This window comes from Eretmochelys imbricata, chromosome 2 (genome assembly GCF_965152235.1).
Source record: "Eretmochelys imbricata isolate rEreImb1 chromosome 2, rEreImb1.hap1, whole genome shotgun sequence".
Classification (NCBI taxonomy): domain Eukaryota; kingdom Metazoa; phylum Chordata; order Testudines; family Cheloniidae; genus Eretmochelys; species Eretmochelys imbricata.
Window position 1 is genome coordinate 119360792 of NC_135573.1, and position 23508 is coordinate 119384299.

The 23508-nt window shown below is 37.4% G+C and overlaps 1 protein-coding gene across 4 annotated transcripts in view; it reads right to left on the minus strand.

The window, feature by feature from the left end:
- The window catches only part of EXOC2 (exocyst complex component 2), a 188655-nt gene that overhangs the window by 44366 nt on the left and 120781 nt on the right, over nt 1-23508 (minus strand). For all 4 annotated transcript variants that reach the window (XM_077810717.1, XM_077810716.1, XM_077810715.1 and 1 more), the window contains 6 exons: nt 21748-21828; nt 20525-20584; nt 19455-19516; nt 18107-18173; nt 15454-15570; nt 8517-8658 (listed from right to left, as the gene is read on the minus strand). In XM_077810717.1, coding sequence (XP_077666843.1) covers nt 8517-8658; nt 15454-15570; nt 18107-18173; nt 19455-19516; nt 20525-20584; nt 21748-21828 — 529 coding nt within the window. The remainder of the gene's footprint in view (nt 1-8516; nt 8659-15453; nt 15571-18106; nt 18174-19454; nt 19517-20524; nt 20585-21747; nt 21829-23508) is intronic.

Below are 23508 nucleotides of genomic sequence, written 5' to 3' on the forward strand. Positions count from 1 at the left end.
AAGTCTGCTTTTCTGAAGTCCAGGGTCTGTATTCTGCTGTTCTCCTTTCTACATTTTGTCAGAATCCTGAACTCAACCATCTCATGGTCACTGCTGCCCAGGTTGCCACCCACTTCTACTTCCCCTACCAATTCGTCCCTGTTTGTAAACAGCAGGTCAAGAGGAGCATGGTCTCTAGTTGGTTCCTCCAGCACTTGCACCAGCATGTTGTCCCCAACACTCTCTAAAAACTTCCTGGATTGTCTGTGCACCACTGTATTGCTCTCCCAGCAGATGTCAGGGTGATTGAAGTCCCCCATGAGACCCGGGGCCTGTGATGTGGAAACTTCTGTTAGTTGTCTGAAGAAAGCCTTGTCTACCTCATCCTCCTGGTCTGGTGGTCTATAGCAGACACCCACCATGACATCATCCTTGTTGCTCTTGCCTCTAAACTTAACCCAAAGACTCTCAACAGGCTTTTCTCCAGTTTCCTTCTGAGCAATCATACCGCTCTCTTACATACAGTGCAACTCCTCCACCCTTTCTCCCCTGCATGTTCTTCCTGAAAAGTTTATACCCATCCATGATAGTGCTCCAGTCATGTGAGTTACCCCAACAAGTCTCTGTTATTCCAAACACATCATAGTTCCTTGACTGTGCCAGGACTTCCAATACTTCTTGCTTGTTTCCCAGGCTTCTTGTGTTCGTGTATAGGCACCTAAGATAACTAGCCGATTGTCCTACTTTCTCAGTATGAATCAGAAGGGATGATCCATTGAGTAATTAAATTTTAAATTACCCGTTTGTCATCTAAACCACAAATATACATGTAATTGGGAATCAGACAATGCTATTGCTAGTTAAGTCGATGAGCACTTTAGTTTAAGGTAACAAAATGGTCAAGAAACCTATTATGTATTTGGAAGCCATAAATACATCACAACAAACAGAGAGAGGACTAGCTACTGATCAAACACTGCCCGCGTGTTTCATATATTCAGGCCTCTAACCCCCTCCTGAAGTCCCTTCCTTACAAGATCATCCATCATAAGAAAGAAGCTTTTGGTCCTGATTTTCAAAAGGTGCTGCCCACCTGCAGATCACATTAACTTCACTGCAATCTGTGAATGCAAAGCACTTTTGAAAATCAGGCCATTTATTTCTTATATTCCAGAGAATGGTATAAGTAAGTTTTCACTGTTCACATACACTGTTTTGTTTCCTTTACATTTCCCTCTGTCCAAAGTGGCACAACTCCTCCCTATTAAAGCATGCAAACTGTCCCGCCACAAACACACACAAACACCAAACACCCAGGATGTCATCCCTGATTTGATCTCAATGTACAGACTATTATTAATTCCAATCGATAACTCAAAACATTCATTTAGCTGCCAGAAATGGCATGTTCGAAGCAGTCTAAAGATTATGGAGTTTTCCAGCTGAACAGTATTCTTTTGTACATTTTAGTCAAAATGTAATTACCTACTTTTGAAAAAGTGCATTCTTGCCGTTACATTCTAATGCAGGGGTGGCCAACCTGAGCCTGAGAAGAAGCCGGAATTTACCAGTGTACATTGCCAAAGAGCCACAGTAATAAATCAGCAGCCTCACATCAGCTCCCTGATCCGCTCCCAGCGCCTCCCACCCACCAGCAGTCCCACCGATCAGCACCTCCTGATCAGCTGTTTCGTGGCATGCAAGAGGCTGGAGGGGGGCAAGGGGGAGGAGCAAGGGCACAGCAGGCTCAGGGAGGGTGCGGGAAGGGATGGAGTAGGGGCAGGGCCTGTGGCAGAGAAGTGAGCACCCCCCAGCACATTGTAGAGTTGGCACCAGAAGCTCCAGCTTCAGAATTAACTTCTAAAGAGCCACATGTGCAACATGTTGGCCATCCCTGTTCTAATGTGTTTAAAATTTAAGTCTCCTTGTCATCTAAAATGTAAACACAGAGTGCTGATGACCCAGCCTAAACACACACACACAAAGTTCAGGTTGACAAGTACTTCACTGGGTAAGTAAGTAGTAATAAAGCTGAAATATTGACAGATTTAGACTGCTGATTAGCCCGATGAATAAGATAGAACTGCTATAAGGTTTTTTTTTTTTTAAACCAGATTTCAACTTCAGGTTCAGAATGGATATCTAAAGCACAAGCATTATGGAGTTGAGAATTTGTGTTCCATTTGGTAGGGTGAAGCCATCTCATACACTTCCAATACAATTTGCACAGAAGTTAAAGTATGACAAAGAGTAGCTGATGCTGACTCCAATGAAATACAATGGAATAGATATTTTTAACTGCGCTTTAGACTAATCTCTGCAAGACAACCTGAGCTTTGGGTGAATGCTGGCTAAATATTTATTGTATAGATACTTGCATTTCAAAGCTAATTTGTGAAGGGAGACAGCTATTTGGATATTCTAGAATGATTTACTTGGAGACTAAAGGAAGGAACATTGACTTTCTAAGTAGTAAATAAATCCAACTAACTAGAGCTTTAAACAACCCCAAGATGTGTTTATAGTATATCTAAACAAAATATGAGTAGTTTTGCAATGCATAATAAAAAAATTAAACATGCTGTTCACACTAGTCCACTAAGAAGTCTGTTATTTTGTAACAAATTATTTGTGCTTCTACTTTACAATTTCAATGTTCAGCAGTAAACTCTCATATCCACGCACAACATATTTAATCATGTAACCATGATTAGCTTCTTAGAAGAATGTGGAACTTGGAATGCAGAGTATGGAACCCAGTATTAACGATTAGATAAACGATACACAAGGTAAGTATAACAAATTTGATAGGATTCTTTACCAAGAAAGGAAAAACATTTTAGCCTCAAGTGAAAATCCAAGCAAACTGACTGATTAGCCAGGGTTCCATGGTGTGGATGGAGAACACTGAGAATAAAATATATTTAATCATAGACAGCAACTGCTGAGCATTCATTTCCCCCCTCCCCCAGTTCATATGTTTCTCTTTTCATTCCTTCTGCAACTGCATTAGATTAAAAATCTGTTAGGACAATCAATTCTAGAGTGCCCTATGTAAAGATCTAAACTCCATTAGATTAAACTGGTAGCAATGTCACCACAGTAGAAGCCAGTCTTTTCTAGGCTATTGTATTCAATTTCAAAGCTCAGTGTCAATTAGAAAACTCTGTCCTTTGAGTCTGCATAATAATAGAAGGCTTTTGAATTAATTGTTAAATGAACAGTAAATCTGTAAATAAATCCTGTCAATTTAATAAGGTTTACTTCATACTGAAAGACTAGCTGTAATTTACATCATAAAGAAGGTTGATCATGCCATCAATGTAATCAAAATGAGTATGTTAATATGTAGTTACTTTTTTGTGTGCAATTTTACTTAATTAGATTTAAAAAACCCTCTACAGTTAAAAGACTGTTAAGGTTGCAAAGTCAAGACACAAAATTTCAGGTATGCCAGAATTAAGATTGCCTTAATCCCCCAATCCTCCTCCTTGTACATATACATTATGATACAGTCTTTAATTACATGATCACTTGCTATTTTTAAACACAGTATCCCTGCAGAGCACAGAATGGATGGTGCTCACTGAATGAGCAGCGATTCAATATTTTGCTTTCTCCTCATTGTTCAATGTGTGCCCCTAGGCCTTATTTTCTGCACGTTATTCAAACCCTGCTCTGAATTATTAATTTCCTCCTGCACATTTCTATGAAGCTAATACTAGTATTTGACAAATATTAATGAATTTATTTTCACAACCTTCTTTGAGATAAGGCTGCATTATCCCCATTTTACAGATGGGTAACTGAAGTTAAGAGAGAGAAAGATCAAAAGTGTACATTGGATGTCCAATTTGAGATGCCTAAGGCCTGATTTTTTCAGAATGCTCTGCATTTTATACAACTTTATATACTCAAAGCACCGTTTCCAGTTACTTCAGTTGCAGTTGTGAGTACTTAGCCCCTGGATCTCAAGCAGAGCACCAAGAAAGAAAAAGGAACACATGATTAGTAGCCACTTGCAAAATGTTTGGTTTAAGTGACTTTCCCAGAATCACAAAGGAACTCTGTGGAAGAGGCAGGGATAGATTCCAGTTCTCCAGGGCAACACTCAGCTGTCTTAACCATGACACTGTCCTTCCTGCTCCTGCAACCTCCTGCCTCGTTCACCATGCACCTTCCAATTTCTGCAACAAATGAGGCAGGAGTTCTACAGACAACAGCCTTCTTCATTACAAAACCCTGATTCATCCCCAGAGCACCATCCATCCTGTACAATGAATAAGGCAGGGACGGGTGGGGGGGGAGGAGAAGGAGGGAAATAGAACGTCGTCATATAATTAAAGGCTGTATCACAATGCATATGCACAAAGTGACTGAATTAATGTTGCACAGGTGACCTTAATTCTGAAATTTCCTAAACTTTTGAGGGCTTAACTTTGCAACCTTAACATTCTTTTAATCTAGGTGTGTGTAACTTCCCTTGATATTTTATAAAAGAAAACTGAAAAGACAGAAAATCCATCACACACTGACTTCTACAAACCAGTTCTTGGAAACAGCTGAACTTTTTTTGCTTAAACTTTAAAATATATATGTATAAAAAAATCAGACTGAAGCAAGCATGCAAAATGGAAAATTTCAGCCCAAACAATTAAATTTTGGCAAAATATAAGCAACTGAAAACAGGGTTTATAATAATCAATATAATAGAATCATAGGACTGGAAGGGACCTTGAGAAGTCACTAGTCCAGTCCCCTGCACTGATGGGATGACAAAGTATTATCTAGACCTGTGGTTCTCGAAGCCGGTCCGCCGCTTGTTCAGGGAAAGCCCCTGGCGGGCCGGACCGGTTTGTTTACCTGCCACATCCACAGGTTAGGCCAATCGCGGCTCCCACTGGCCATGGTTCGCCGCTCCAGGCCAATGGGGGCTGTGGGAAGTGGTGCGGGCAAAGGGACGTGCTGGCCGCCCTTCCCGCAGCCCCTATTGGCCTGGAGTGGTGAACCGCGGCCAGTGGGAGCCGCAATCGGCCGAACCTGCGGACGCAGCAGGTAAACAAACTGGTCCGGCCCGCCAGGGGCTTTCCCTGAACAAGTGGCGGACCGGCTTTGAGAACCACTGATCTGGACCATCCCTGACAGATGTCTATCTAACCTGCTCTTAAAAATTTCCAATGATGGAGATTCCATAACCTCCTTAGGCAATTTATTCCAGTGCTTAACCAACCTGACAGTTGGGAAATTTTTCCTAATGTCCAACTTAAACCGTCCTTGTTGAAATTTAAGCCCGTTGCTTCCTGTCCTATCCTCAGAGGTTAAGGAGAACAACTTTTCTCCCTCCTTCTTGTAACAACCTTTTATGTATTGAAAACGCTTATGTCCCCTCTCAGTCTTTTCCAGATTAAACAAACCCAAATTTTTCAGTCTTTCTTCATAGGTCATATTTTCTAGACCTTTAATCATTTTTGTTGCTCTTCTCTGGACTTCCTCCAATTTGTCCACATCTTTCTTGAAATGTTGCACCCAGAACTGGACACAATACTCCAGCTGAATCAGGGCTAATCAGTGCAGAGTAGAGAGGAAGAATTACTTCTCTTGTCTCGCTTACAGCACTCCTGCTAATACATCCCAGAATGATGTTTGCTTTTTTTGCAAGTGTGTTACACTGTTGACTCGTATTTAGCCTACGATCTACTATGACCCCCAGATCCCTTTCCGCAGTACTCCTTCCTAGGTAGTCATTTCCCATTTTGTATGTGTGCAACTGATTGTGCCTTCCTATGTGGAGTACTTTGCATTTGTCCTTATTGAATTTCATCGTCTTTACTTCAGACCATTTCTCCAGTTTGTCCAGATCATTTTGAATTAATGGAAAGTGTCGAGCAACTGTAACTAGATGACACTACGAATTCCTCCCATGATTCTACTGAGACAGACAAATAATTCTGCACCGCTGAAGTTTTTTCCTCCCACACTCCAATCGCATCAACTTTTGTGACAATCTTGGGTAAAACACACAAAATCTACACATTCAGTTCAATGACTCAAATCAAATTTTTAAATCTGCATTAGTAAAAGATTACTTTTAAAAGCAGATATTAATTTCAACCAAATGTGGTATTAAAAAGTACCATGATAGCTTCATAAATACATTTCTCTCATGAATCACTGGATTAATTAACTGGACTTTTTTAATGATTCAGTATAACAGAACTGCACACTAAGATGTGTCTTGCCAGTTCCCAGTCAACTCGGTACTGTTATTTTATTCTGATCACGCAGGTTTTTGTTTTTTTAACCCCGTACCTGGAGATGAACTGGAAAGTATTAAATACTTTGTAGTAGTAAAAGGGAAGGTCCTTAGACTAGTATTTCTCTATATTGTTTGGCATCGTTGAACTTTTAAAAATACCCACTAGTATTACTGAAAATCTACAGTGTGTAAGTTAGAGGATTTTTGCATTTGAATGGTGGATATGTCAAATACTCATATTGTCCTTTTAAGGGCAGCTTCTCCTTTTTCAGTTCCTATTACCTACGCATTTTTCTCCATCTCTAAGGGGCCATTTTTCCTGATCACATCCTAATTTTATCTTCAAGGATAAAAAATATGGAACCAAAATTCTCTTAAATTACACTGAAGTCAGAGTAACACTTTCTCATACCAACCACTTTTCCACCAGAAATACAAAATTATCTGCTAGCAAAAAAAGGCATTACAGGAATGAGTGAAAACCACAGCAACTCAGTAATCCTGCTCTCCCCTGCCCTCAAAAAAAGCACTGAAAAACAATCCCACCAGCAAACTGAGCTCAGTCAGCGAGAAGCGGAGCACCGTGTGTTAAAGAAAGCTAAGAACTGAGCATGTATAGCAACCCATCCCATTGTAGGGGTATGGCACTACAAATGTTCTGGGTTTTCTTCCTGTCTCCATCTGCTACTTGGAGGACATACTGTAATGGCAAGTATAATACACTCCTAGTGTGATCGGCCACTATTTTAGTTCACAAATTTAACAAAGCTTAGTTTGCAAGAGTCTAATCCAAGTTACTTGTGCTATAAGATACACCAGTGCAAATGTCCTGAGTACAGCAATGCCACAAATGACAAATAGGGAGTCACGCTGAAAGAGAGAGAACCCTATGACCTCAGAGGTTCCAGAGCTCAGTGAGCAGCTATCGCAACTCCTGATTCATATATGACAACATTGTAATTTCCTGTTACTGTCTATCAAACTTTAAAAACTACTAAAAAGTCCTACTAAAATCTTCAATTTCAATACAAAATCTGTATAAAATACTCAGCTAGCCAAAAAGTCCAAACAGCGCTGTCATCAATCACTGATTTACTGAAAACAACTAAAAAGTCACTTTTTAAACTGTGCACAGTACCTTGTTACAACTGGTCTCCATCAGATATTGACCCAGATTTTCAAAAGCGACCAATGATTATGAGTGCCTCAGTTTTGGGGGTACCTACCTGGAGACATCTTCATAGAACTTGGGTTTTCACAAAGTGCTGAAGACACACTTTGAAAAGCAGGCCTCATTAAAGTATCTCAAAAGTGGATGCCCCAAAACATGGAGGCACCCAAAACCATTAGTGACTTTTGAAAATCTTGGCCATTATAAATAATTATATCTAGGTTAGTTATCACCAGAATGATTAAAGAATCAGAAAAGATGCCTTATAGTGATAGACGCAAGGAGCTCAATCTATTTAACTTTACTAAGAAAAGGTTCAGGGGTGACTTGATTACAGTCAATGAATTACCTACATGGGAAATAAATATTTGATAATAAGCACTTCAGACTAGCAAAGAAAAGTAATACATGATCCAATAGCAGGAAGCTGAAGCTAGACAAATTGAGACTGGAAATAAGGGGAACGTATCTAAGAGAGGGTAATTAACCATTGGAACAATTTACCAAAGGTCATGGTAGATTCTCTATGACTAGCAATTTTTAAATCAAGTTTGGATTTTTGTTTAAAAGATATGCTATAAGAACTATTTTGGGGGAACTTTGATGGCCTGTGTTATACAGGAAGGAGGTCAGACTAGATGATCACAATGGCCCTTTTTGGCTTTGGAATCTATGAATCCTTCTATGGTTTAATTTTTGTTCTGAACTACTGTTATAATGTTACACTTACACATTTTCTTATAACTTTCACCTTTTCAGAATTGCAGTTAGGACTGTTAAAAAGTGACCAGATTCTTTACAAAAGAATTCCAAAAAATCCCAATGAATTTCAAAAGAAAAAATGGCAAAGTCGTCTTTCATAATTATTCCTTTATATATTAGCAATGAAGCAAAATAATCATGAAAAACATCAATGATAAAAGATGCTATAATCATTTGAGGGCATCTGAAAAGAGATTCAGGAATTGTAAAGTAAAATATCTGATAAACAACTTTAAATGAAATGTTAAGAAAAACCAGAGGAGAAAACAGTTTGTAATTAAACATCAGAGTTTTAAATCTCAATTCATCTCAGCCTCTGTTAGAATAATTATTAAACAGATATTGTACCTGTTGGAATGAGACAATCTTTCCAATCAAAATATCCTGCATAAATGCCAGGTTCTAATGAGCCAACTATAGGATCTGCCTTCAATTCAATGTAAATTTCAAACAGTCTTTGATCCAACTCCTTTAAGGATTCCATACTAATCTAAAATCAAAGCAAAAAGAAAAGTACATTTATCCATTAATTATGAAAGCAAGAATAATCACCATGAATTCATGGCTCGTCTTCTCTTTGATTTTTAGGAAACATGCCATATGCTTACAACCTTATAATTTTAAACAGTATCTCTTTGACTCTAAGAATTTCCATACTGGATCACATCACTGGGCAGACTAGTCCAGTATCAGATGCTTCACAGAAAGATGAAAGAAACTCCATAGTGGAGAATCATGGAATAACCTTCCCATAAGCATAATTTCTTCCTAACTCTGTCATTTAGGTTTTGATCTGGCATCACTGAAGGCAATGGGAATTTTGCCAGTGACTTCAATGGGAGCAGAATCAAGCCTTTAGTGGTTGGCTTATGTCCTGAAACATGAATGCTTAAAATCTTTATCATATTTTTAACCCACCTAATGTAACTGTGGATTTTTTAAATTATTCATTGTATATAGAGTTTAATCCTTTTGAAAAATTCAGATCTGTGACCTCCTAGCAGTTTAGTCAAAGTTCATTTCAAGTACTATTTTAAAGTATCCTTGTACAACAAAACAATAAGCTGCAGCTCTTCTGGCTACTGTATGGAGCAGGGATGTGCTCTTCTTTCCTTTGTGCAAATACAGATAAATACAAGCACTACAATTACTGAAACCTCCAAATAAAGTAACTAAACCGTGAAATGCTCTTACAAAAAGATTAGTCAATGAGATACATGTATGTGTACGTTTCACTTGCTCGCTATATTTAAATTAAAGACTGTACCTCTTTCAATACTGTACAAGTATTTTCTTCTTAATATAACTACACAAGACAGCTACATTTTCTAAAGCAATTCCAGAACATAATGTGAAACCTGAAATGTAGACAATACTAAAAGTAGTAGAAAGCTAACATCCTGATATCACCATGAATGCTACTTAAACAAGTCATGCAGAAAATGACATGGGACCACTTGTTGACAGAGCTTATCAGATTTCAAGGTAAAACTTCTTAAATGTCACTCAGTCACTGTGAGGTTTAGGGACTTCCAGGATGAGAGGTGTTCAGGTGAGAGGAGAAGGCTCAAGACAAACCCAGGAGAACAGAAGTAAAAGGCTGGGGGGGACGGAAGGGGGGGACGACACCTAGTACTTCACTGCCGTCTTCCCATGCAGACTTATCAGATAGGAGTTCCTGTGCAGAAAATCACTCAAAGATTCACTGAATGAAGCAAGGAGGAAATCATTGATACTTCTGTTGCTCTGCCTTCTCCTCCTACACACCTAATCTGTTTTTGAGCACTCTAATCACAAATCACTGGGTCTGATGGTGGTGTAGATGGTGAGAGAAGGTCTCTTGAGCTAGATATGGGGAGAGAAACAGGAGTTCTGGAGGGGAATGTGAAATGGGAGAAAGCAGGTATATTGGTGGGAGCATGAAGGCTCCCAGCAGCAGAGGAGTCCAATGGGAGAAACTGGCGCTCAGGAGCAGCATACACTAGTGCTTTCCTGTTTTCTCCACCTAGCAAACCTCCTGAGCTTTGTCAGAAGTGAGTCCAACAGCTGAGAACCACAAAGGATCATAAAAAGGAGCTCAGAAGATCGGCAGGAGGGGAATATTCAGGAGGGCAGTGAGAACTGGGCCTCAGGAAAAGGTCAGGGATGCAATTCCTTACCTCCCCACCACCCACTTCCTGTGAAATTTCTGAAGTTTGCAAAGGGGAGAACCCTCACAGAGACCTACCCCACCTCTTCCTGCTCCTGCCTGTGAGAGTCTTAGGATTGGCAGCCTCCCTCAAGAACCTTTTAATAGAAAAATCTCCCCCACTGCCCCCATGGACAAGTGTACAAGTCTCTTAGTGACAGGTTACATTTTCAGCTTTAGCTCTGTAAGGAAAAGGGATAGTGATACAAGCTAAGGTCTCTATTTTCATGTCCATGAGTCAGCTAGGAACTTTAGAATCTAAAGAATAAAAGTTTGGTCTTGTGCATAAATCCCATACTTTTATATTTCTCTGGATTTCTGTTTTTTTTTTTTTTTTTGGGGGGGGGGGGGGGAGGTGGCTACAAAATGGCATACTTACCTAGCCCCTTTTCCACTTCAGTTCATAATGTATAGAATTCTACCTCAGCACCAGATCTAACCTACTATGAGACTCACAAGGTGTGTGAAGTAATACCTTTTATTGGACCAACTTCTCTTGGTGAAAGAGAAACTTTAGAGCTCCAAATATCAATACTGAAGGACATTATCTTACCCACCTTGTCTCTCTCATATCCACGGAGTAACATGGATACAACAACACTGCAAACCACTAATTATCAGGTAGATATAGTTTTTTAGTGTGGATCTTAGGGTGGAGGTGTGGGGAGTTGGGATTTATAAGGGAAACTCATTTGTAATTTTAATTATGGAGCAACAGCTCAAATTTATATTCCCACTTTCTCAAGAATTAGTTCATTCTACCTTTTATTTCACCCTCATCTTCATTCTGCAAGCCTTAACTGACTCCATATATTATTTGTTTGCTTCTATCCTTTCCACTTACAGTACAGTTTTGGTTTGTTTTTAGCCATATGACTGTGTTTGGTTCTTTAGCCATGAATTCTCCATTACAAATGCCCTCCCACTTCTGGAGTCCTCAAGAGTTCTAGTCTGGGTCTATATGATTTGGAAAGCACCGTATACACTTACAAGACTCCATAAGAAAGAGATGTGTGCATTCATCTTCAATTAAAATTATATATAAATATATATGCAAATTAACGATGGCACTCAGGATCCTGGGAAGCTGACAATTCGGCCCTCTGTGCTATAAAATTTGCACATCACTGATGCAGAGCCAGGTTTTTAAAACAGTGGTGAAGTACTTTGACTTTAGTCATTCTATAGGCAATGAATGTTGTGTAACTTAGGTCCTCTCTGATGCCCACTGAACTCAATGGAAAGGTTTCCATAAGTATCTAATACATAAGGGAATACCCCTGACACATAAACACCAGAAAGAAGCATTCTATTCCCACTAACCTATAAAAAAAAGAGAAGCATCTTGAAATCAATCCAACTGGTATCATTTAGCGATGAGGTCACCATGGGTGCGATTAGTGAATCTTTTGGTCTTTTATAAAAAAAGAAAGATTTCTTGTGGACAGAAATGTTTTAGACCATTTCCACCTTAAAATGAAATATTTCTGGGTCAATCAAGAAGATAATGCTAATTAGGTTAGATCTTGCACTCTTGACTGAAGTCAGGATCTGGTCTGTACTTCCTAGAACTGTTAAGTTAAAAAAATCTTTCAGGGCTTTGGCAGGTTTCCCATAAAAAGTGTTTAGTGTTTTAAGAGGTGTAAAACTGTTCCCTGGAATTGCTTGACTATCTCTACAATACAGTATCGTGCATTCCCTGGATTTGACAAAGACAGATTGTGCAAGAATAAATGTTACAGGCTGTGGTTGTTTGTTCTCCCGTCTAAGCTTATCTGTGATACTGCAACAAAACAGTGTAATTCTACTTAACTATAGGAGAAAGGAGATTTGTCAGTACAGACAGTAGCTGTCACTTCCTACACTTCTGTTTATCTGAACTCACTCCTGAATGGCTGAAAATAACACTTCATCTGATAATGCATCTATGTAAACCTATTACAAGAGATATGAAAGATTGAACGTACTTTGAATAAACAGAAAAAAGAACAGTGACTATAAATGTTGAGTGCCTGATGGCATTCACATGGAAATATGACTAGATGAGTCACCTCAGAGACTCATAAATCTTTAAGGTCAGAAGGGACCATCATGATCATCTAATCTGACCGCTAATCAGTCCATGAGGAATTAGTGGACATAGCAACTCCCAAAAACTACAACTGCAGCCAGAATACTATTCTATTTTCTTTCATGGTATTTGTGCAATAGCAGCATGTTGCCTGACCTCCTATAAGTTATCTGTTCAGTACTTAATATGAAACATTAATGTTATTCAATTAACACTCAATGTGTGTTTTAAACACTGTTGTTTTCTAAACTGGCTACCAAATGAACTCTTAGAAGGATAATCTAACTATCCATCTAGGTACTAATATGGCCCTGATGATCACCCTATGAACATCTATATAACGACCGTGCTGAGTCAGACCAATGATCCATCTAACCCAGCCTCCTGTCTGCTTCAGTGGCCAGGACCTTACTCTTCGGAAGGAATGAGCAGAACAGGGCAATTATTGGATAATTCATCCCTTCTCAGCCAGTCCCAGCTTCTGGCAATCAGAGGTTCAGGGACACCAAAAGCACAGGGTTGTGTTCCTGACCATCTTGGCTTTAGACTTTGACGAACCTATCCTCCCTGAACTTACCTAATTCTTTTTTCAACCCAATTATACTTTTAGCCTTTACATCATCTCTTAGCAACAAATTCCACAGGTTGACTACGCGTTGTGTGAAGAAATACTTTGTTATGTTTGTTTCAAACCTAGGGCCTATTAATTTCATCAGGTGACCTCTGGTTCTTGTGCTGTGAAGGGATACATTACACTTCTCTATTCACTTTTTCCACACTATTCATGATTTTATAGACCACTATCATAACCCCCTTCAGTCATCTCTATTCTAAAGTAATCTTTTTGATCTCTCCTCATATAGAAGCTGTTCTATATCCCTAATAATTTTTGTTGCCCTTCTCTATACCTTTTCCAATTCTAATATATCTTTTCTGAGATGAGACAACCAGAACTGCACACAATATTCAAGGTGTGGGTGTACAATGGAGTTATATAGTGGCCTTGTGATATTTTCTCTCTTATTATCCATCCCTTTCCTAACATTCTGTTCGCTTTTTTGACTCCTGTGCACATCGACCCAATGTTTTCAGAGAACGATCTATGATGATTCTAAGAACTCTTTCTTGAATGGTAAACGCTAATTTACAACCCATAATTTTATATGAATAGTTGGGATTATTTTTTCCAAAGTGAATTACTTTGCACTTATCAACATTAAATTTCATCTGCCATATTGTTGCCCAGTGACCCAATTTTGTGAAAATATTCACAATCAGCTTTGGAACTAATTGTCTTCAGTAATTTTGTATTGTCTACAATTTTGCTACCTCTTTGTTTACCCCCTTTTCGAGATCATTTATGAATACATTGAACAGCACAGGTCCCAGTTCAGATCATCAGGGGACCCCAATATATACCTCTTTCCATTGTAAAAACTCATCATTTAATCCTACCCTTTTTTCTTCTACTTTTAACCAGTTACTGACCCATAAGAGGGCCTTCCTTATTATCATAACTGCTTACTTTACTTAAGAATCTCTGCTGTGGGACCTTGCCAAAGGTTTTCTGAAAGTCCAAGTACACTTCATCAACTGGATCACCTTTGTCCACACATTGTTGTTGACCACCCTTAAAGAATTCTCATAGATTGGTGAGGCAGGATTTCCCTTTTCAAAAGCTGTGTTGACTCTTCCCCATCATATTGTGTTCATCATTGTGTCTGATAAGTCTGTTCTTTACTATAGTTTTAGCCAGTTTGCTTGGTACTGAAGTTACACTTACTAGTCTGTAATTGCCAGGATCACTCCTAGAGCTTTTTTAAAATATCAGTGTTACATTAGCTATCTTCCAGTCATCTGCTACAGAGGCCGATTTAAGCAATGAGTTACATACCATAGTTATCAGTTCTGCAATTTCACATCTGAGTTCCTTCAAAACACTTGGGCGAATACCATCTGCTACTATATATACCATCTAGTACTGTATACATGTACTGTATATATAGTACTGCATTGTCCATGGTCATTAAAGGGTTAATATAGATTTTAAATTGTTCAGTTACTTCAATATTTGAATTTTGTTCTTTATAAAAATTTAAAAAAAAGAACAATACTTTGATGTGGCTGTTCAAGATCAATTGCTGAACATATAATGGGCACCTCATTTGCCTACATAGTCACCACACTACCAGTACCTAACTCAGCACTTTATTAAGCATTTCAGTATAGTTGAGCGTGAAGGGAGAAATCTAGAGCAATTCTGTATACTATACTAACAATGCAAATAATTTCAAACCCCATTTGAATGATATTCAAAATTATTCCAGCCACAAAAGTTCAAACACATTCACTGGAACGGCTATGAGAGTTCATTGTGTAGTAGAAGCATCAGTTTGTAGAGAAATACTCTGTACTGGAAGAGATAACATTTTACTTTCAAACAACAAACATTTCTGGAAATAAACCAACTATATGGCCATAAAGATTCTAAGTCATAACATTTCTCATAAAAAATGATTAATCATTACAAAAAGGCAGGAAAATGAGACATCTATAGCCGCCCACCTTGACATTTTCGTTCTTTGAAAAAAAAAATCCCTGATCTAGTTTATGAACAAGAGCTGTCAAGTGGTAGAGATTACTAGATTATTTAATCTATCAAATGTATTTTGAGATTATGATCTTTTTATTCTTTGCATCAAGAAAACACAGTGACATTAAAAAGCTTTACTCAGAAATCAGATAAACATAGCCTATGAATATACAAGTCTTTAACAAGTGCTCACATTTGCTACACTATTTATTTAAACCACACACAAACACACAGACATATTAATTATTATTATTATAATTATTGCTTTTTAAATTGATGCTTAAAATCCAATTCACTTGTAGGAGGGTTAAATAATATTTATTCTGGTTGATTGTACTAATACTTAATTTAATACCTGTGACAAGGAAAAAAAACCTTTCCCCCCAAAGTAATGATACATCTGTAGCAATTTCATTTTAATATTCTTGCTTACTTGAGTTATTTTTTCAACTCCTTGGAAGCTATGTTTCTCAAAGTGTTCAGCTATATTTATGAAAGTATGACGTTCCAGATAGCAGCAATTACTGAGTACAATTAAAAGCCTTTGCTCCTAAATCAAGAGATGTTTTAAGGAAGAAAAATGAACAGTAATTAGGAAATATCAGGGATAACTGTGCATTATTATGTTTATACATATTTTGATCATGGAAAATGTTTTGTCCACTTGAATGACAACAGTCATATGATAAGCATGCTGATAAATAAAATATAGCTAACAAATAGTTTTGTAAACAAAATCCTAAGAACTGGTTAACACTGGATGCAATGATTCAATAAGGGCACTTTTTCTTATGGGCTTTGTTGTCTGAAAGTATTCACTGGAATAATTGTGACTAATACAGATCTGTGATTCAGCTCCCATTCCAAAAATTAAGCCACAAACAGCTTTCCAAGAAGTGGTTTCTGCATTTTACTGTTTTTTTCTAGTAACCTGTTAAAAATGATGACCACCATAAAATAAAACCAAAATCTTCACTTTCATATGAAACTGGCTGAAGAATTCGGTTTTAACACTCAAGCAAAGGAAGCAAAACAGATATTAAACAAATGCATTCCCATCCTCCAAATTAAACTAAATCAAAGACTTACAGAACTCAAAATCATTTCTGCATATAATTTGAAACATTGTAAGTCATCTCTGCTCTCCAATTATTTTGTTTTAAAAATCAAATATGGTTCAAAACAGATATTGAATTAGGTTATATCAAGACTGTTGGTCCATGAGACTGGTGCAACAATAGGTTACCTGAAAGAGAGGCAAGGAGGTAATTGGTTGACAGGAATTCCCAAATTATAAACTCAGCTCTGGTGGTGACTTTTTGTGCAACTGTGTGCAAGTCACTTAAATTCCTCAGTTTCCCTACCTGGAAAATACTTTCCTACCTCAGAAGAGAGTTCAGGACGATCATTTGCAAAGTGCTTTAAAAATGAAAACTTTCTGAGGATAAAAGAAAAGGAGTACTTGTGGCACCTTAGAGGCTAACCAATTTATTTGAGCATAAGCTTTCGTGAGATGTAGCTCACGAAAGCTTATGCTTAAATAAATTGGTTAGTCTCTAAGGTGCCACAAGTACTCCTTTTCTTTTTGCGAATACAGACTAACACGGCTGTTACTCTGTAACCTTTCTGAGGATAAATTACCATAGTGAGGTGTGAAGGAAGTCAATATCTTATTAAGAATGAGATCTGCAATTCCTGATAAATTCCCAGATGTCTTACCAACCAGTAAGGAACTACAATGACTCGTGTAATAAATGTGTACCCATTAATCTGCCTACTACTTGAATTAATTTACCATTATTTGTATATACAATATTCAACACAAACTGTCAAAATACAATGAAAAATCCTAGGCTGGTCACTTAATACTCTCTACTCCATAATACTCAGCTACTCCATTTGTAAATGGGGAATAATAACCCTTATTGATACTTGTAGTGTTTTGAAATCTACAGATTAAAACTCTTAAGTGCCAAATATAGAAATTAATAGTCTTTCCTACTTTTGTTTATTAATATCTCATTTGAAGCTTCAAAATAATTCTTAACCAAATTTATTTTTCCATTGTATAAGCCATATGGCTGGTCAAAAATATTGGGTTACTGGCAATTATTTTTTTGCTGAAAAAGCACCGAACCATTTGTTTGGGAGGAAAAAACCCTCAAAACGTTACATGGACTTCAACAACATAGGAAAATAAAATAGGTTGATAAAAGTTAATTAACATTCACACAGTACTTGGAGAATTAGAATGATATAAGGACTAAATTATTATTAAATTTCAGAATTTAGAACTCTGGGTCTAATCCTACAAGTCTTTTCTTACTAATTGCAGTTAGACTACTCATGAAAGTAAGGGATATAGGTTGGGCCCTTAAACGTTTCTAAATTCTTCAGGAAATAGATTATTAAAAACATAATAAGAGCTTCAAATTCATTCTTTGAGGGGCATAACTTTATATGTTTCAGTAGCCCTTGTGCTGGGGGTATGTACTCTTTGGGAATGCATTAGTTCAAATAACTGGGACAAAAAAATGCAACATTAGGAATTTTATGGAAAAGCAACTTTTTCTAGTCTCTCATGCACCACAACACATTCTACTATAAGGAAGATGACTTATCAAAGCAAACTACATTATTTTACACATTTATCTCTATGTTCTAAAAATAAATAAATGAAATTTAATTACCTGTCTTATGGATACAGATATTCGCACTTGAGTTTTAACTAAACATCAAGGGCCAGACCCTGAACTGGTATAAATTAGTGCTACCTTCATTGACGTCAATAGAACTACGCCAGTTTATACCCATTGAGGACCTGGCTGCAACAGTTATGTTTTTAAATAAAATTCATGAGTAAGAATCTCTAGGAAATATGCTGAATACCCAACAATCGAAAGCTCGAGATACCATTATATTAGCTTTTCTGATAAACATGCAGTTAGTAAAGTTTTATATTATTTTGTAAAAAGTGACTTAGGAAAACACAAATGCATTACAAAAGACACACAGTAAAAGATAAAAGCCTTATTCAACATTTAATTTTACCCCAATAAGACATTTTAACTAGAAGCCACACTTACGGAAGATAAATTAGTGTCTTCATGAATGCTTCCAAATAAATCAGGAGATGAAATGTCAACTGAAAGACTGAAAATATTTTGAAAAAAGTGAATCGGAGAGTATTCTTTTTACTCTAAGCATTTACAAATCAGCTATGATGTGTGCTTGCTGGAGAACAACATTTCTATTTCTCAACAACTTGCGAGGTTTTGACATGCAGAACAAGGTTCCAAATGGAACAAAACCAAAACCTTTCAAACATATTTGCAAAATTGAATTGGGTTTAAATTCCATTTTTTTAAATCAAAAATATCTGGTCTTCAATTTGGGTCTCTCCCCCTGAGAGTCAGTCAGCCCACCTTGGACCTCAGAAACCTTCTTGTCAAAAATCTCATCAAAATCAATATGGTTTTGATGAAAAATATTTAGTCGAAAATGTTCTGACCGGCTGTAGTGCTGGGTTCAGCTGAAAAGACTATAGAAAAAGTTGGAGTGCTGTGTCACAGCATCTCATACCATGGAACAGAAGGCAGAATGAGCTGTAGAGCTTTTCTAAATCACCCACAAACTGATCAAGAGCTTTGGGAACAGGTACTGCCATTCCAGCAATCATGTTGGGGCAGGGCGGAAGGTGGAGTCGCACCTTTCTGCACTTTCTTTGATTTACAATAAAATAGTTTCTGTTTACTACTCTTATACACCAAATAAAGGTAAACCAAGTAAAGAGAAAAACAAAGGTGGTCTTTCAGGATACAGAAATTCAGGTTCTTATGACTCCTCAGAGCTCTGAAATTAGTGGTTGATGGAATAAAAGCAAAATTGTCAACAATTTAGTAGATATGTTGATAGGAGTTATGAACATGCCAAAGACAAAGGGCAAAGCAAGGAAAATACCATTCCCCATTGGTAGATGTTATTCAATGACAGTGGCAACTTCTTTCATATAAACTGCTTGGAAGCTATAGCTGTGACAAAAACCACCGGGCACAGATATTAACATTAGAACAAAAAATGGGCTAGTTTGGTGTAACAGTTACAACCTTTAGAAAGATGATTCTCTTTGGGAATCAAACAGAGGGATTTTGAATAAGCTAGCTTTCATTAAGCACTACAATAGCTACTAAGAAAATAACTTTTTAATATTCATCATATTTCATTATCTTATTCAAATCTGTATTTCATTTTTTTTGGTATAAAAACATTCTATTTGGCTCCATGGCATTTTTGGTCAAAGCCAAAATTGTTCACAAAAGCTATTTATTACATATACCTCAGGAATACTGGTGAGGAAAACCTTGTAGTAAAAAACAGACAATTTTATGCTGAAATTTGCAACTTCAAATATTCCAACTGTGTTATTTTACTTACTGTGTGGTATCTGCATCACCATCAGGCTTGGTGCTCAGTTGTTCCAGACAATCAATAAAAACCTATCAAATAATAATAATAAAAAAAATCTGAATTTTCCATCAGAGCTGAACTACTGGTACAAAACCTGTAAAATATTTTAATTTTTCTTAACTGAATTTTTAACTGCAGCTCATCTAAGCAGAATAATCACAAATACCCCAATTTTCTTAAACCTCAAAAAACTGAAAACAGTAGCATTTTAAATTAAGCCAGGCAATGTTTTCATGATCTTGTCAGCCTTTATTTTCCTGTGGAAAAAAAGATCTGTGCTATTTCTTTGTACTATCTCTCATCTTGTTAAATGACCTCCCAAATCAGAGGACTGGGGGTCCGTTGGTTTACAAGGAACATAACTTTAATGGCTTTAAAGTGCTTCAACAGAGTCCCCAAAGCAAACATCTCTTAAGCACCACTACGCATCATTTCTTTGGTCTGATTTGTGAGATTTCACTTGATAACACAATACAAACAATTGTTAAAACTGATGGCTGCTGCTTTATTATCTTAAAAAAAATTCTGGGTTATTAGTTATACATTTAAAATATTACCTCAAAAATTCGTTGCAAAGAGCACTGGTTTCTAATATGAAACTAAGGGCCAGATCCTCAGCTGTAAACTGGCATAGCTCCACTGACTGCAACGGAACTATGCCAATTTATTCCAGCTCAGGAGCTTGCCCTTAGTTTCGTATTAGAAACCGGTGCTCTTTGCAACCAAATTTTAAGTTAATCTTTTAATATATAATTAATAACCCAGAAAATGCTTGAAGTTAAGCTAATGCTTCAGGTATATGCTTGAAGCGTTTAGTTTCTCTGATGAATTAGGGCCTTAGAAACCCCAGGAACCATTAAGCATCATTACCCTTAAGAGTTACTGTAATTTGAAGTTAAGATAACACTTATGTCTGGATGATCTGAATTAAACAGTATCTGACATCTTATCACCTTTTATTACTTTTTGGGGAGCAATGGATACAATATAAGCCCTTAATCACTCATTTATGATCCCCAATTCCAGTTTAAAATTACCTGCATGATACCAATGCTTAGCTGGCACACATCCTCCTGTGTTTTATGTTGCTGGAAAACCTGAAGGAACAACCATATAACTTCAGTGGAATAGCTTCAGAAGGCCTTCTTCCAAAGGAAGTGAGGAAAGGGAAGAGTTATAAATATCAAAGCTAGTTTCTCTGTATACACTGCTCTTGTGAGACTCCCCAGGGAATGAAGAGTGGCTGGTAGAACAAATCCTATGTACAAACACAATGGATAGGGCGTGTGGGCATCCTATAGTGAAGGGGAAACACAATGATGGGAACAATACTGGCACGTGATGCTAGCTGGAATTCCAGTTCTCCATACCATGAAAGTGAAACTGTGATTAAAAAAAGGTGGGAGAAAGAATAAGTGAGTGGAAGGGAAAGTAATAGCTAGATTTCCTTCATCCTGTATGTCACAGAAACTTGGAGAAAAAGGATTGTAGCAACGTGTAGGATGGGGGAAACCTAGTGAAGCTGAAGAGAAAACAGAGAACTGGGCGATAGTAGAAGCTCTTGGGACTTCTCAAGATCATCTTTGTTAGCATGTGAAATTCATCTCATGGGGAGGGATTAATTGTGAAGTAATATCCTCTTTTGGGTTCTTCTGGGGAACCCTCATTGGGGGAATAGGATACCTTTGTTGTACATGGGACAAAGAAGGAGAGAGCAACAGCACCCAATCCTATGAGATGCTAAGCATCTGCTGAAGAATGCTCTTATGTCTTTCTGAAGTCAATGGAATCAGGTCCCGAAGGCAGTAAACAAATGGGGATAACGCTATCATGTGGCATACTGGAGTAGGGAAAACAAAGGATTAAGTTATGTCCCAAATAAAGTCTAGTTGTGATATGTATTTATAACTGGCTCTCCAGGGTACCTACACCATAAGATCATACCTGCTGCCATTTGAAAGCTACAGGTCACAGCCTTTAATATAAAAAAACTACATTTAAGTACAGTTCACTTTTTGCCCCCAAATATGAGTGCAATTTGAAAACTGACTGAATATTGCAAGGGCTTTTTTTTTGGTCAAAGAGCAGAAAAAATATTGTGAAGCTTGAGTAATTTCTTAATTCATTTTATAACAGCCTCTCTGTATTATTCACAAACACTAATAATACATAATGAAAACATATTTATACAGTAATTGCTTTTAAATGTAATAACAATTTACATACAAGGAAAGAAAATAAAGTACATAGCAAGACTTACACTGGCTTCTCCAGGTTTGCAGTCCAGAACACTCTTGAGTGACTGCAAGGAATGCACAATGCATTGTTCAAACTGGGATGGCTGAAAGTAAAAAGATTTTTGAATTCCTAAATGAATGTGCAATGTATGCTATACAAACTACTAATATACACATTTTTTTACAGTAATGGAGAAGATACTCATTTTTTACTGATCCAATATGGAAACCCCCCCTACAAATTTCATGATACATATACTACAGAAAGCCCTTGTTTTAATGATATACTTTCATACTGAAGCAAACAAAAATAATTACACAGATCAATTTCCTTTGCAAGTGTGTGAATGAGGGGTTCTTGCACGGTTTCTTTGCCTTAAGCCTGCAGTGAACTTCTTATATCTTGTTTGTGATTGCACAGATGGCTACTCAGGAAAAGTCTGGGGGTAAAATCCTGGCCCCATTGTAGTCAATAGCAGAAGTCCTATTGACTAACAGGGCCAGGATTTAAATTTAATAGGGTCATTCTAGGGCATCACAAATTCACCATTATGATTTCACTATCATGAAATCAACAAGAACAACTAGTGGTGGATTGGTTTGGAAGTCAGGCAACCTTGTCTATTCAGAAATTGCTTCATGTATAAATCTAGATGCAAATGAATTGGTAGCATTATCCCTGTTAGCCAATCTCCCCTTATCCCCCTCTCTTGCTCGATATTGTGCCACTCTGGTTTGAGACCACCTGATGGCACTGGGGGGAAATTGTGTTTCCCGAGGGGAACATGAAAGTGAGAAAGCTATCTCCATCCTAGAAAAAGGGACACCAATCCAGTTGATTTGGCTCAAAAATGGGAGCCAGAAACTTCGAAGTTCAACTCCTCATTCTGCCCTTTACCCTTTGTGTAGCTTAGGGTAAGTCACTTCACTTTTGTTTCCCTAACATAGGACATCAGGATAACACTTATCCACCTCACATATGTGTCATGAAGATTGATTCATGTCTGTAGAGCAATTTGAAAATCTAAAGCACTGTGCTAAAATGCTATTTATTCATTTTTAGAACAAAGCTCCTGAAGGCATACAGCAGAGAAAGAGAGCTAAATTGGCAGAAAAAGGGTTTCAGTGGAAAAGTAAAATGCTGCTCCTTTCATTTTTGTTCTCATGTAGATTTTTATTGCCTGCAAAGAAAATAATAAAGCTTCTCTGTACATTAACCTTTGTGCATTACAGACCCCATGGCTGTAGGTTTCTGACAACAGTATCCCAAAACATGTTTTAACAGCTGTATAAATATCAAGGATGTTAATAACTAATTTTCTTGCATGCATTTTATACATATAGTTTAAGCTTAAGCTGTCTCCAAAGGCCCTCTCTGGCCTTGTTTACCCTCAGAAATTTTGCTACGGTTTCCCATCATTACAAAAACTGATTCAGATCCACCAATGGTGGCAACAATGGGATTATTCATATAAACAAGGCATTAGCAGTTGCCAATATTTTAAGCACCATGTCATGCTCTGAGCAGGATTAGATGACACCATACTTAAGATGGTGGCAGCTCCCTAAAGACCCACAGACACTAGCAATCCTCCCACTGTTTCTGCTGCTGGCAGAGCTAAACTGGTGGGAAATTTCTGCAAAAAATCCTAGGGTAGCGATAGCTTTGGAGCACAGTAAAGAAGCACTAATAAGGTTTTTTTTTTTTTTTTTAGAATTATTAGTTCTACAAAAGAATGACCAGGTATGTAAATCTGGATGGAAGAAGGAAATGGGGCACTGGT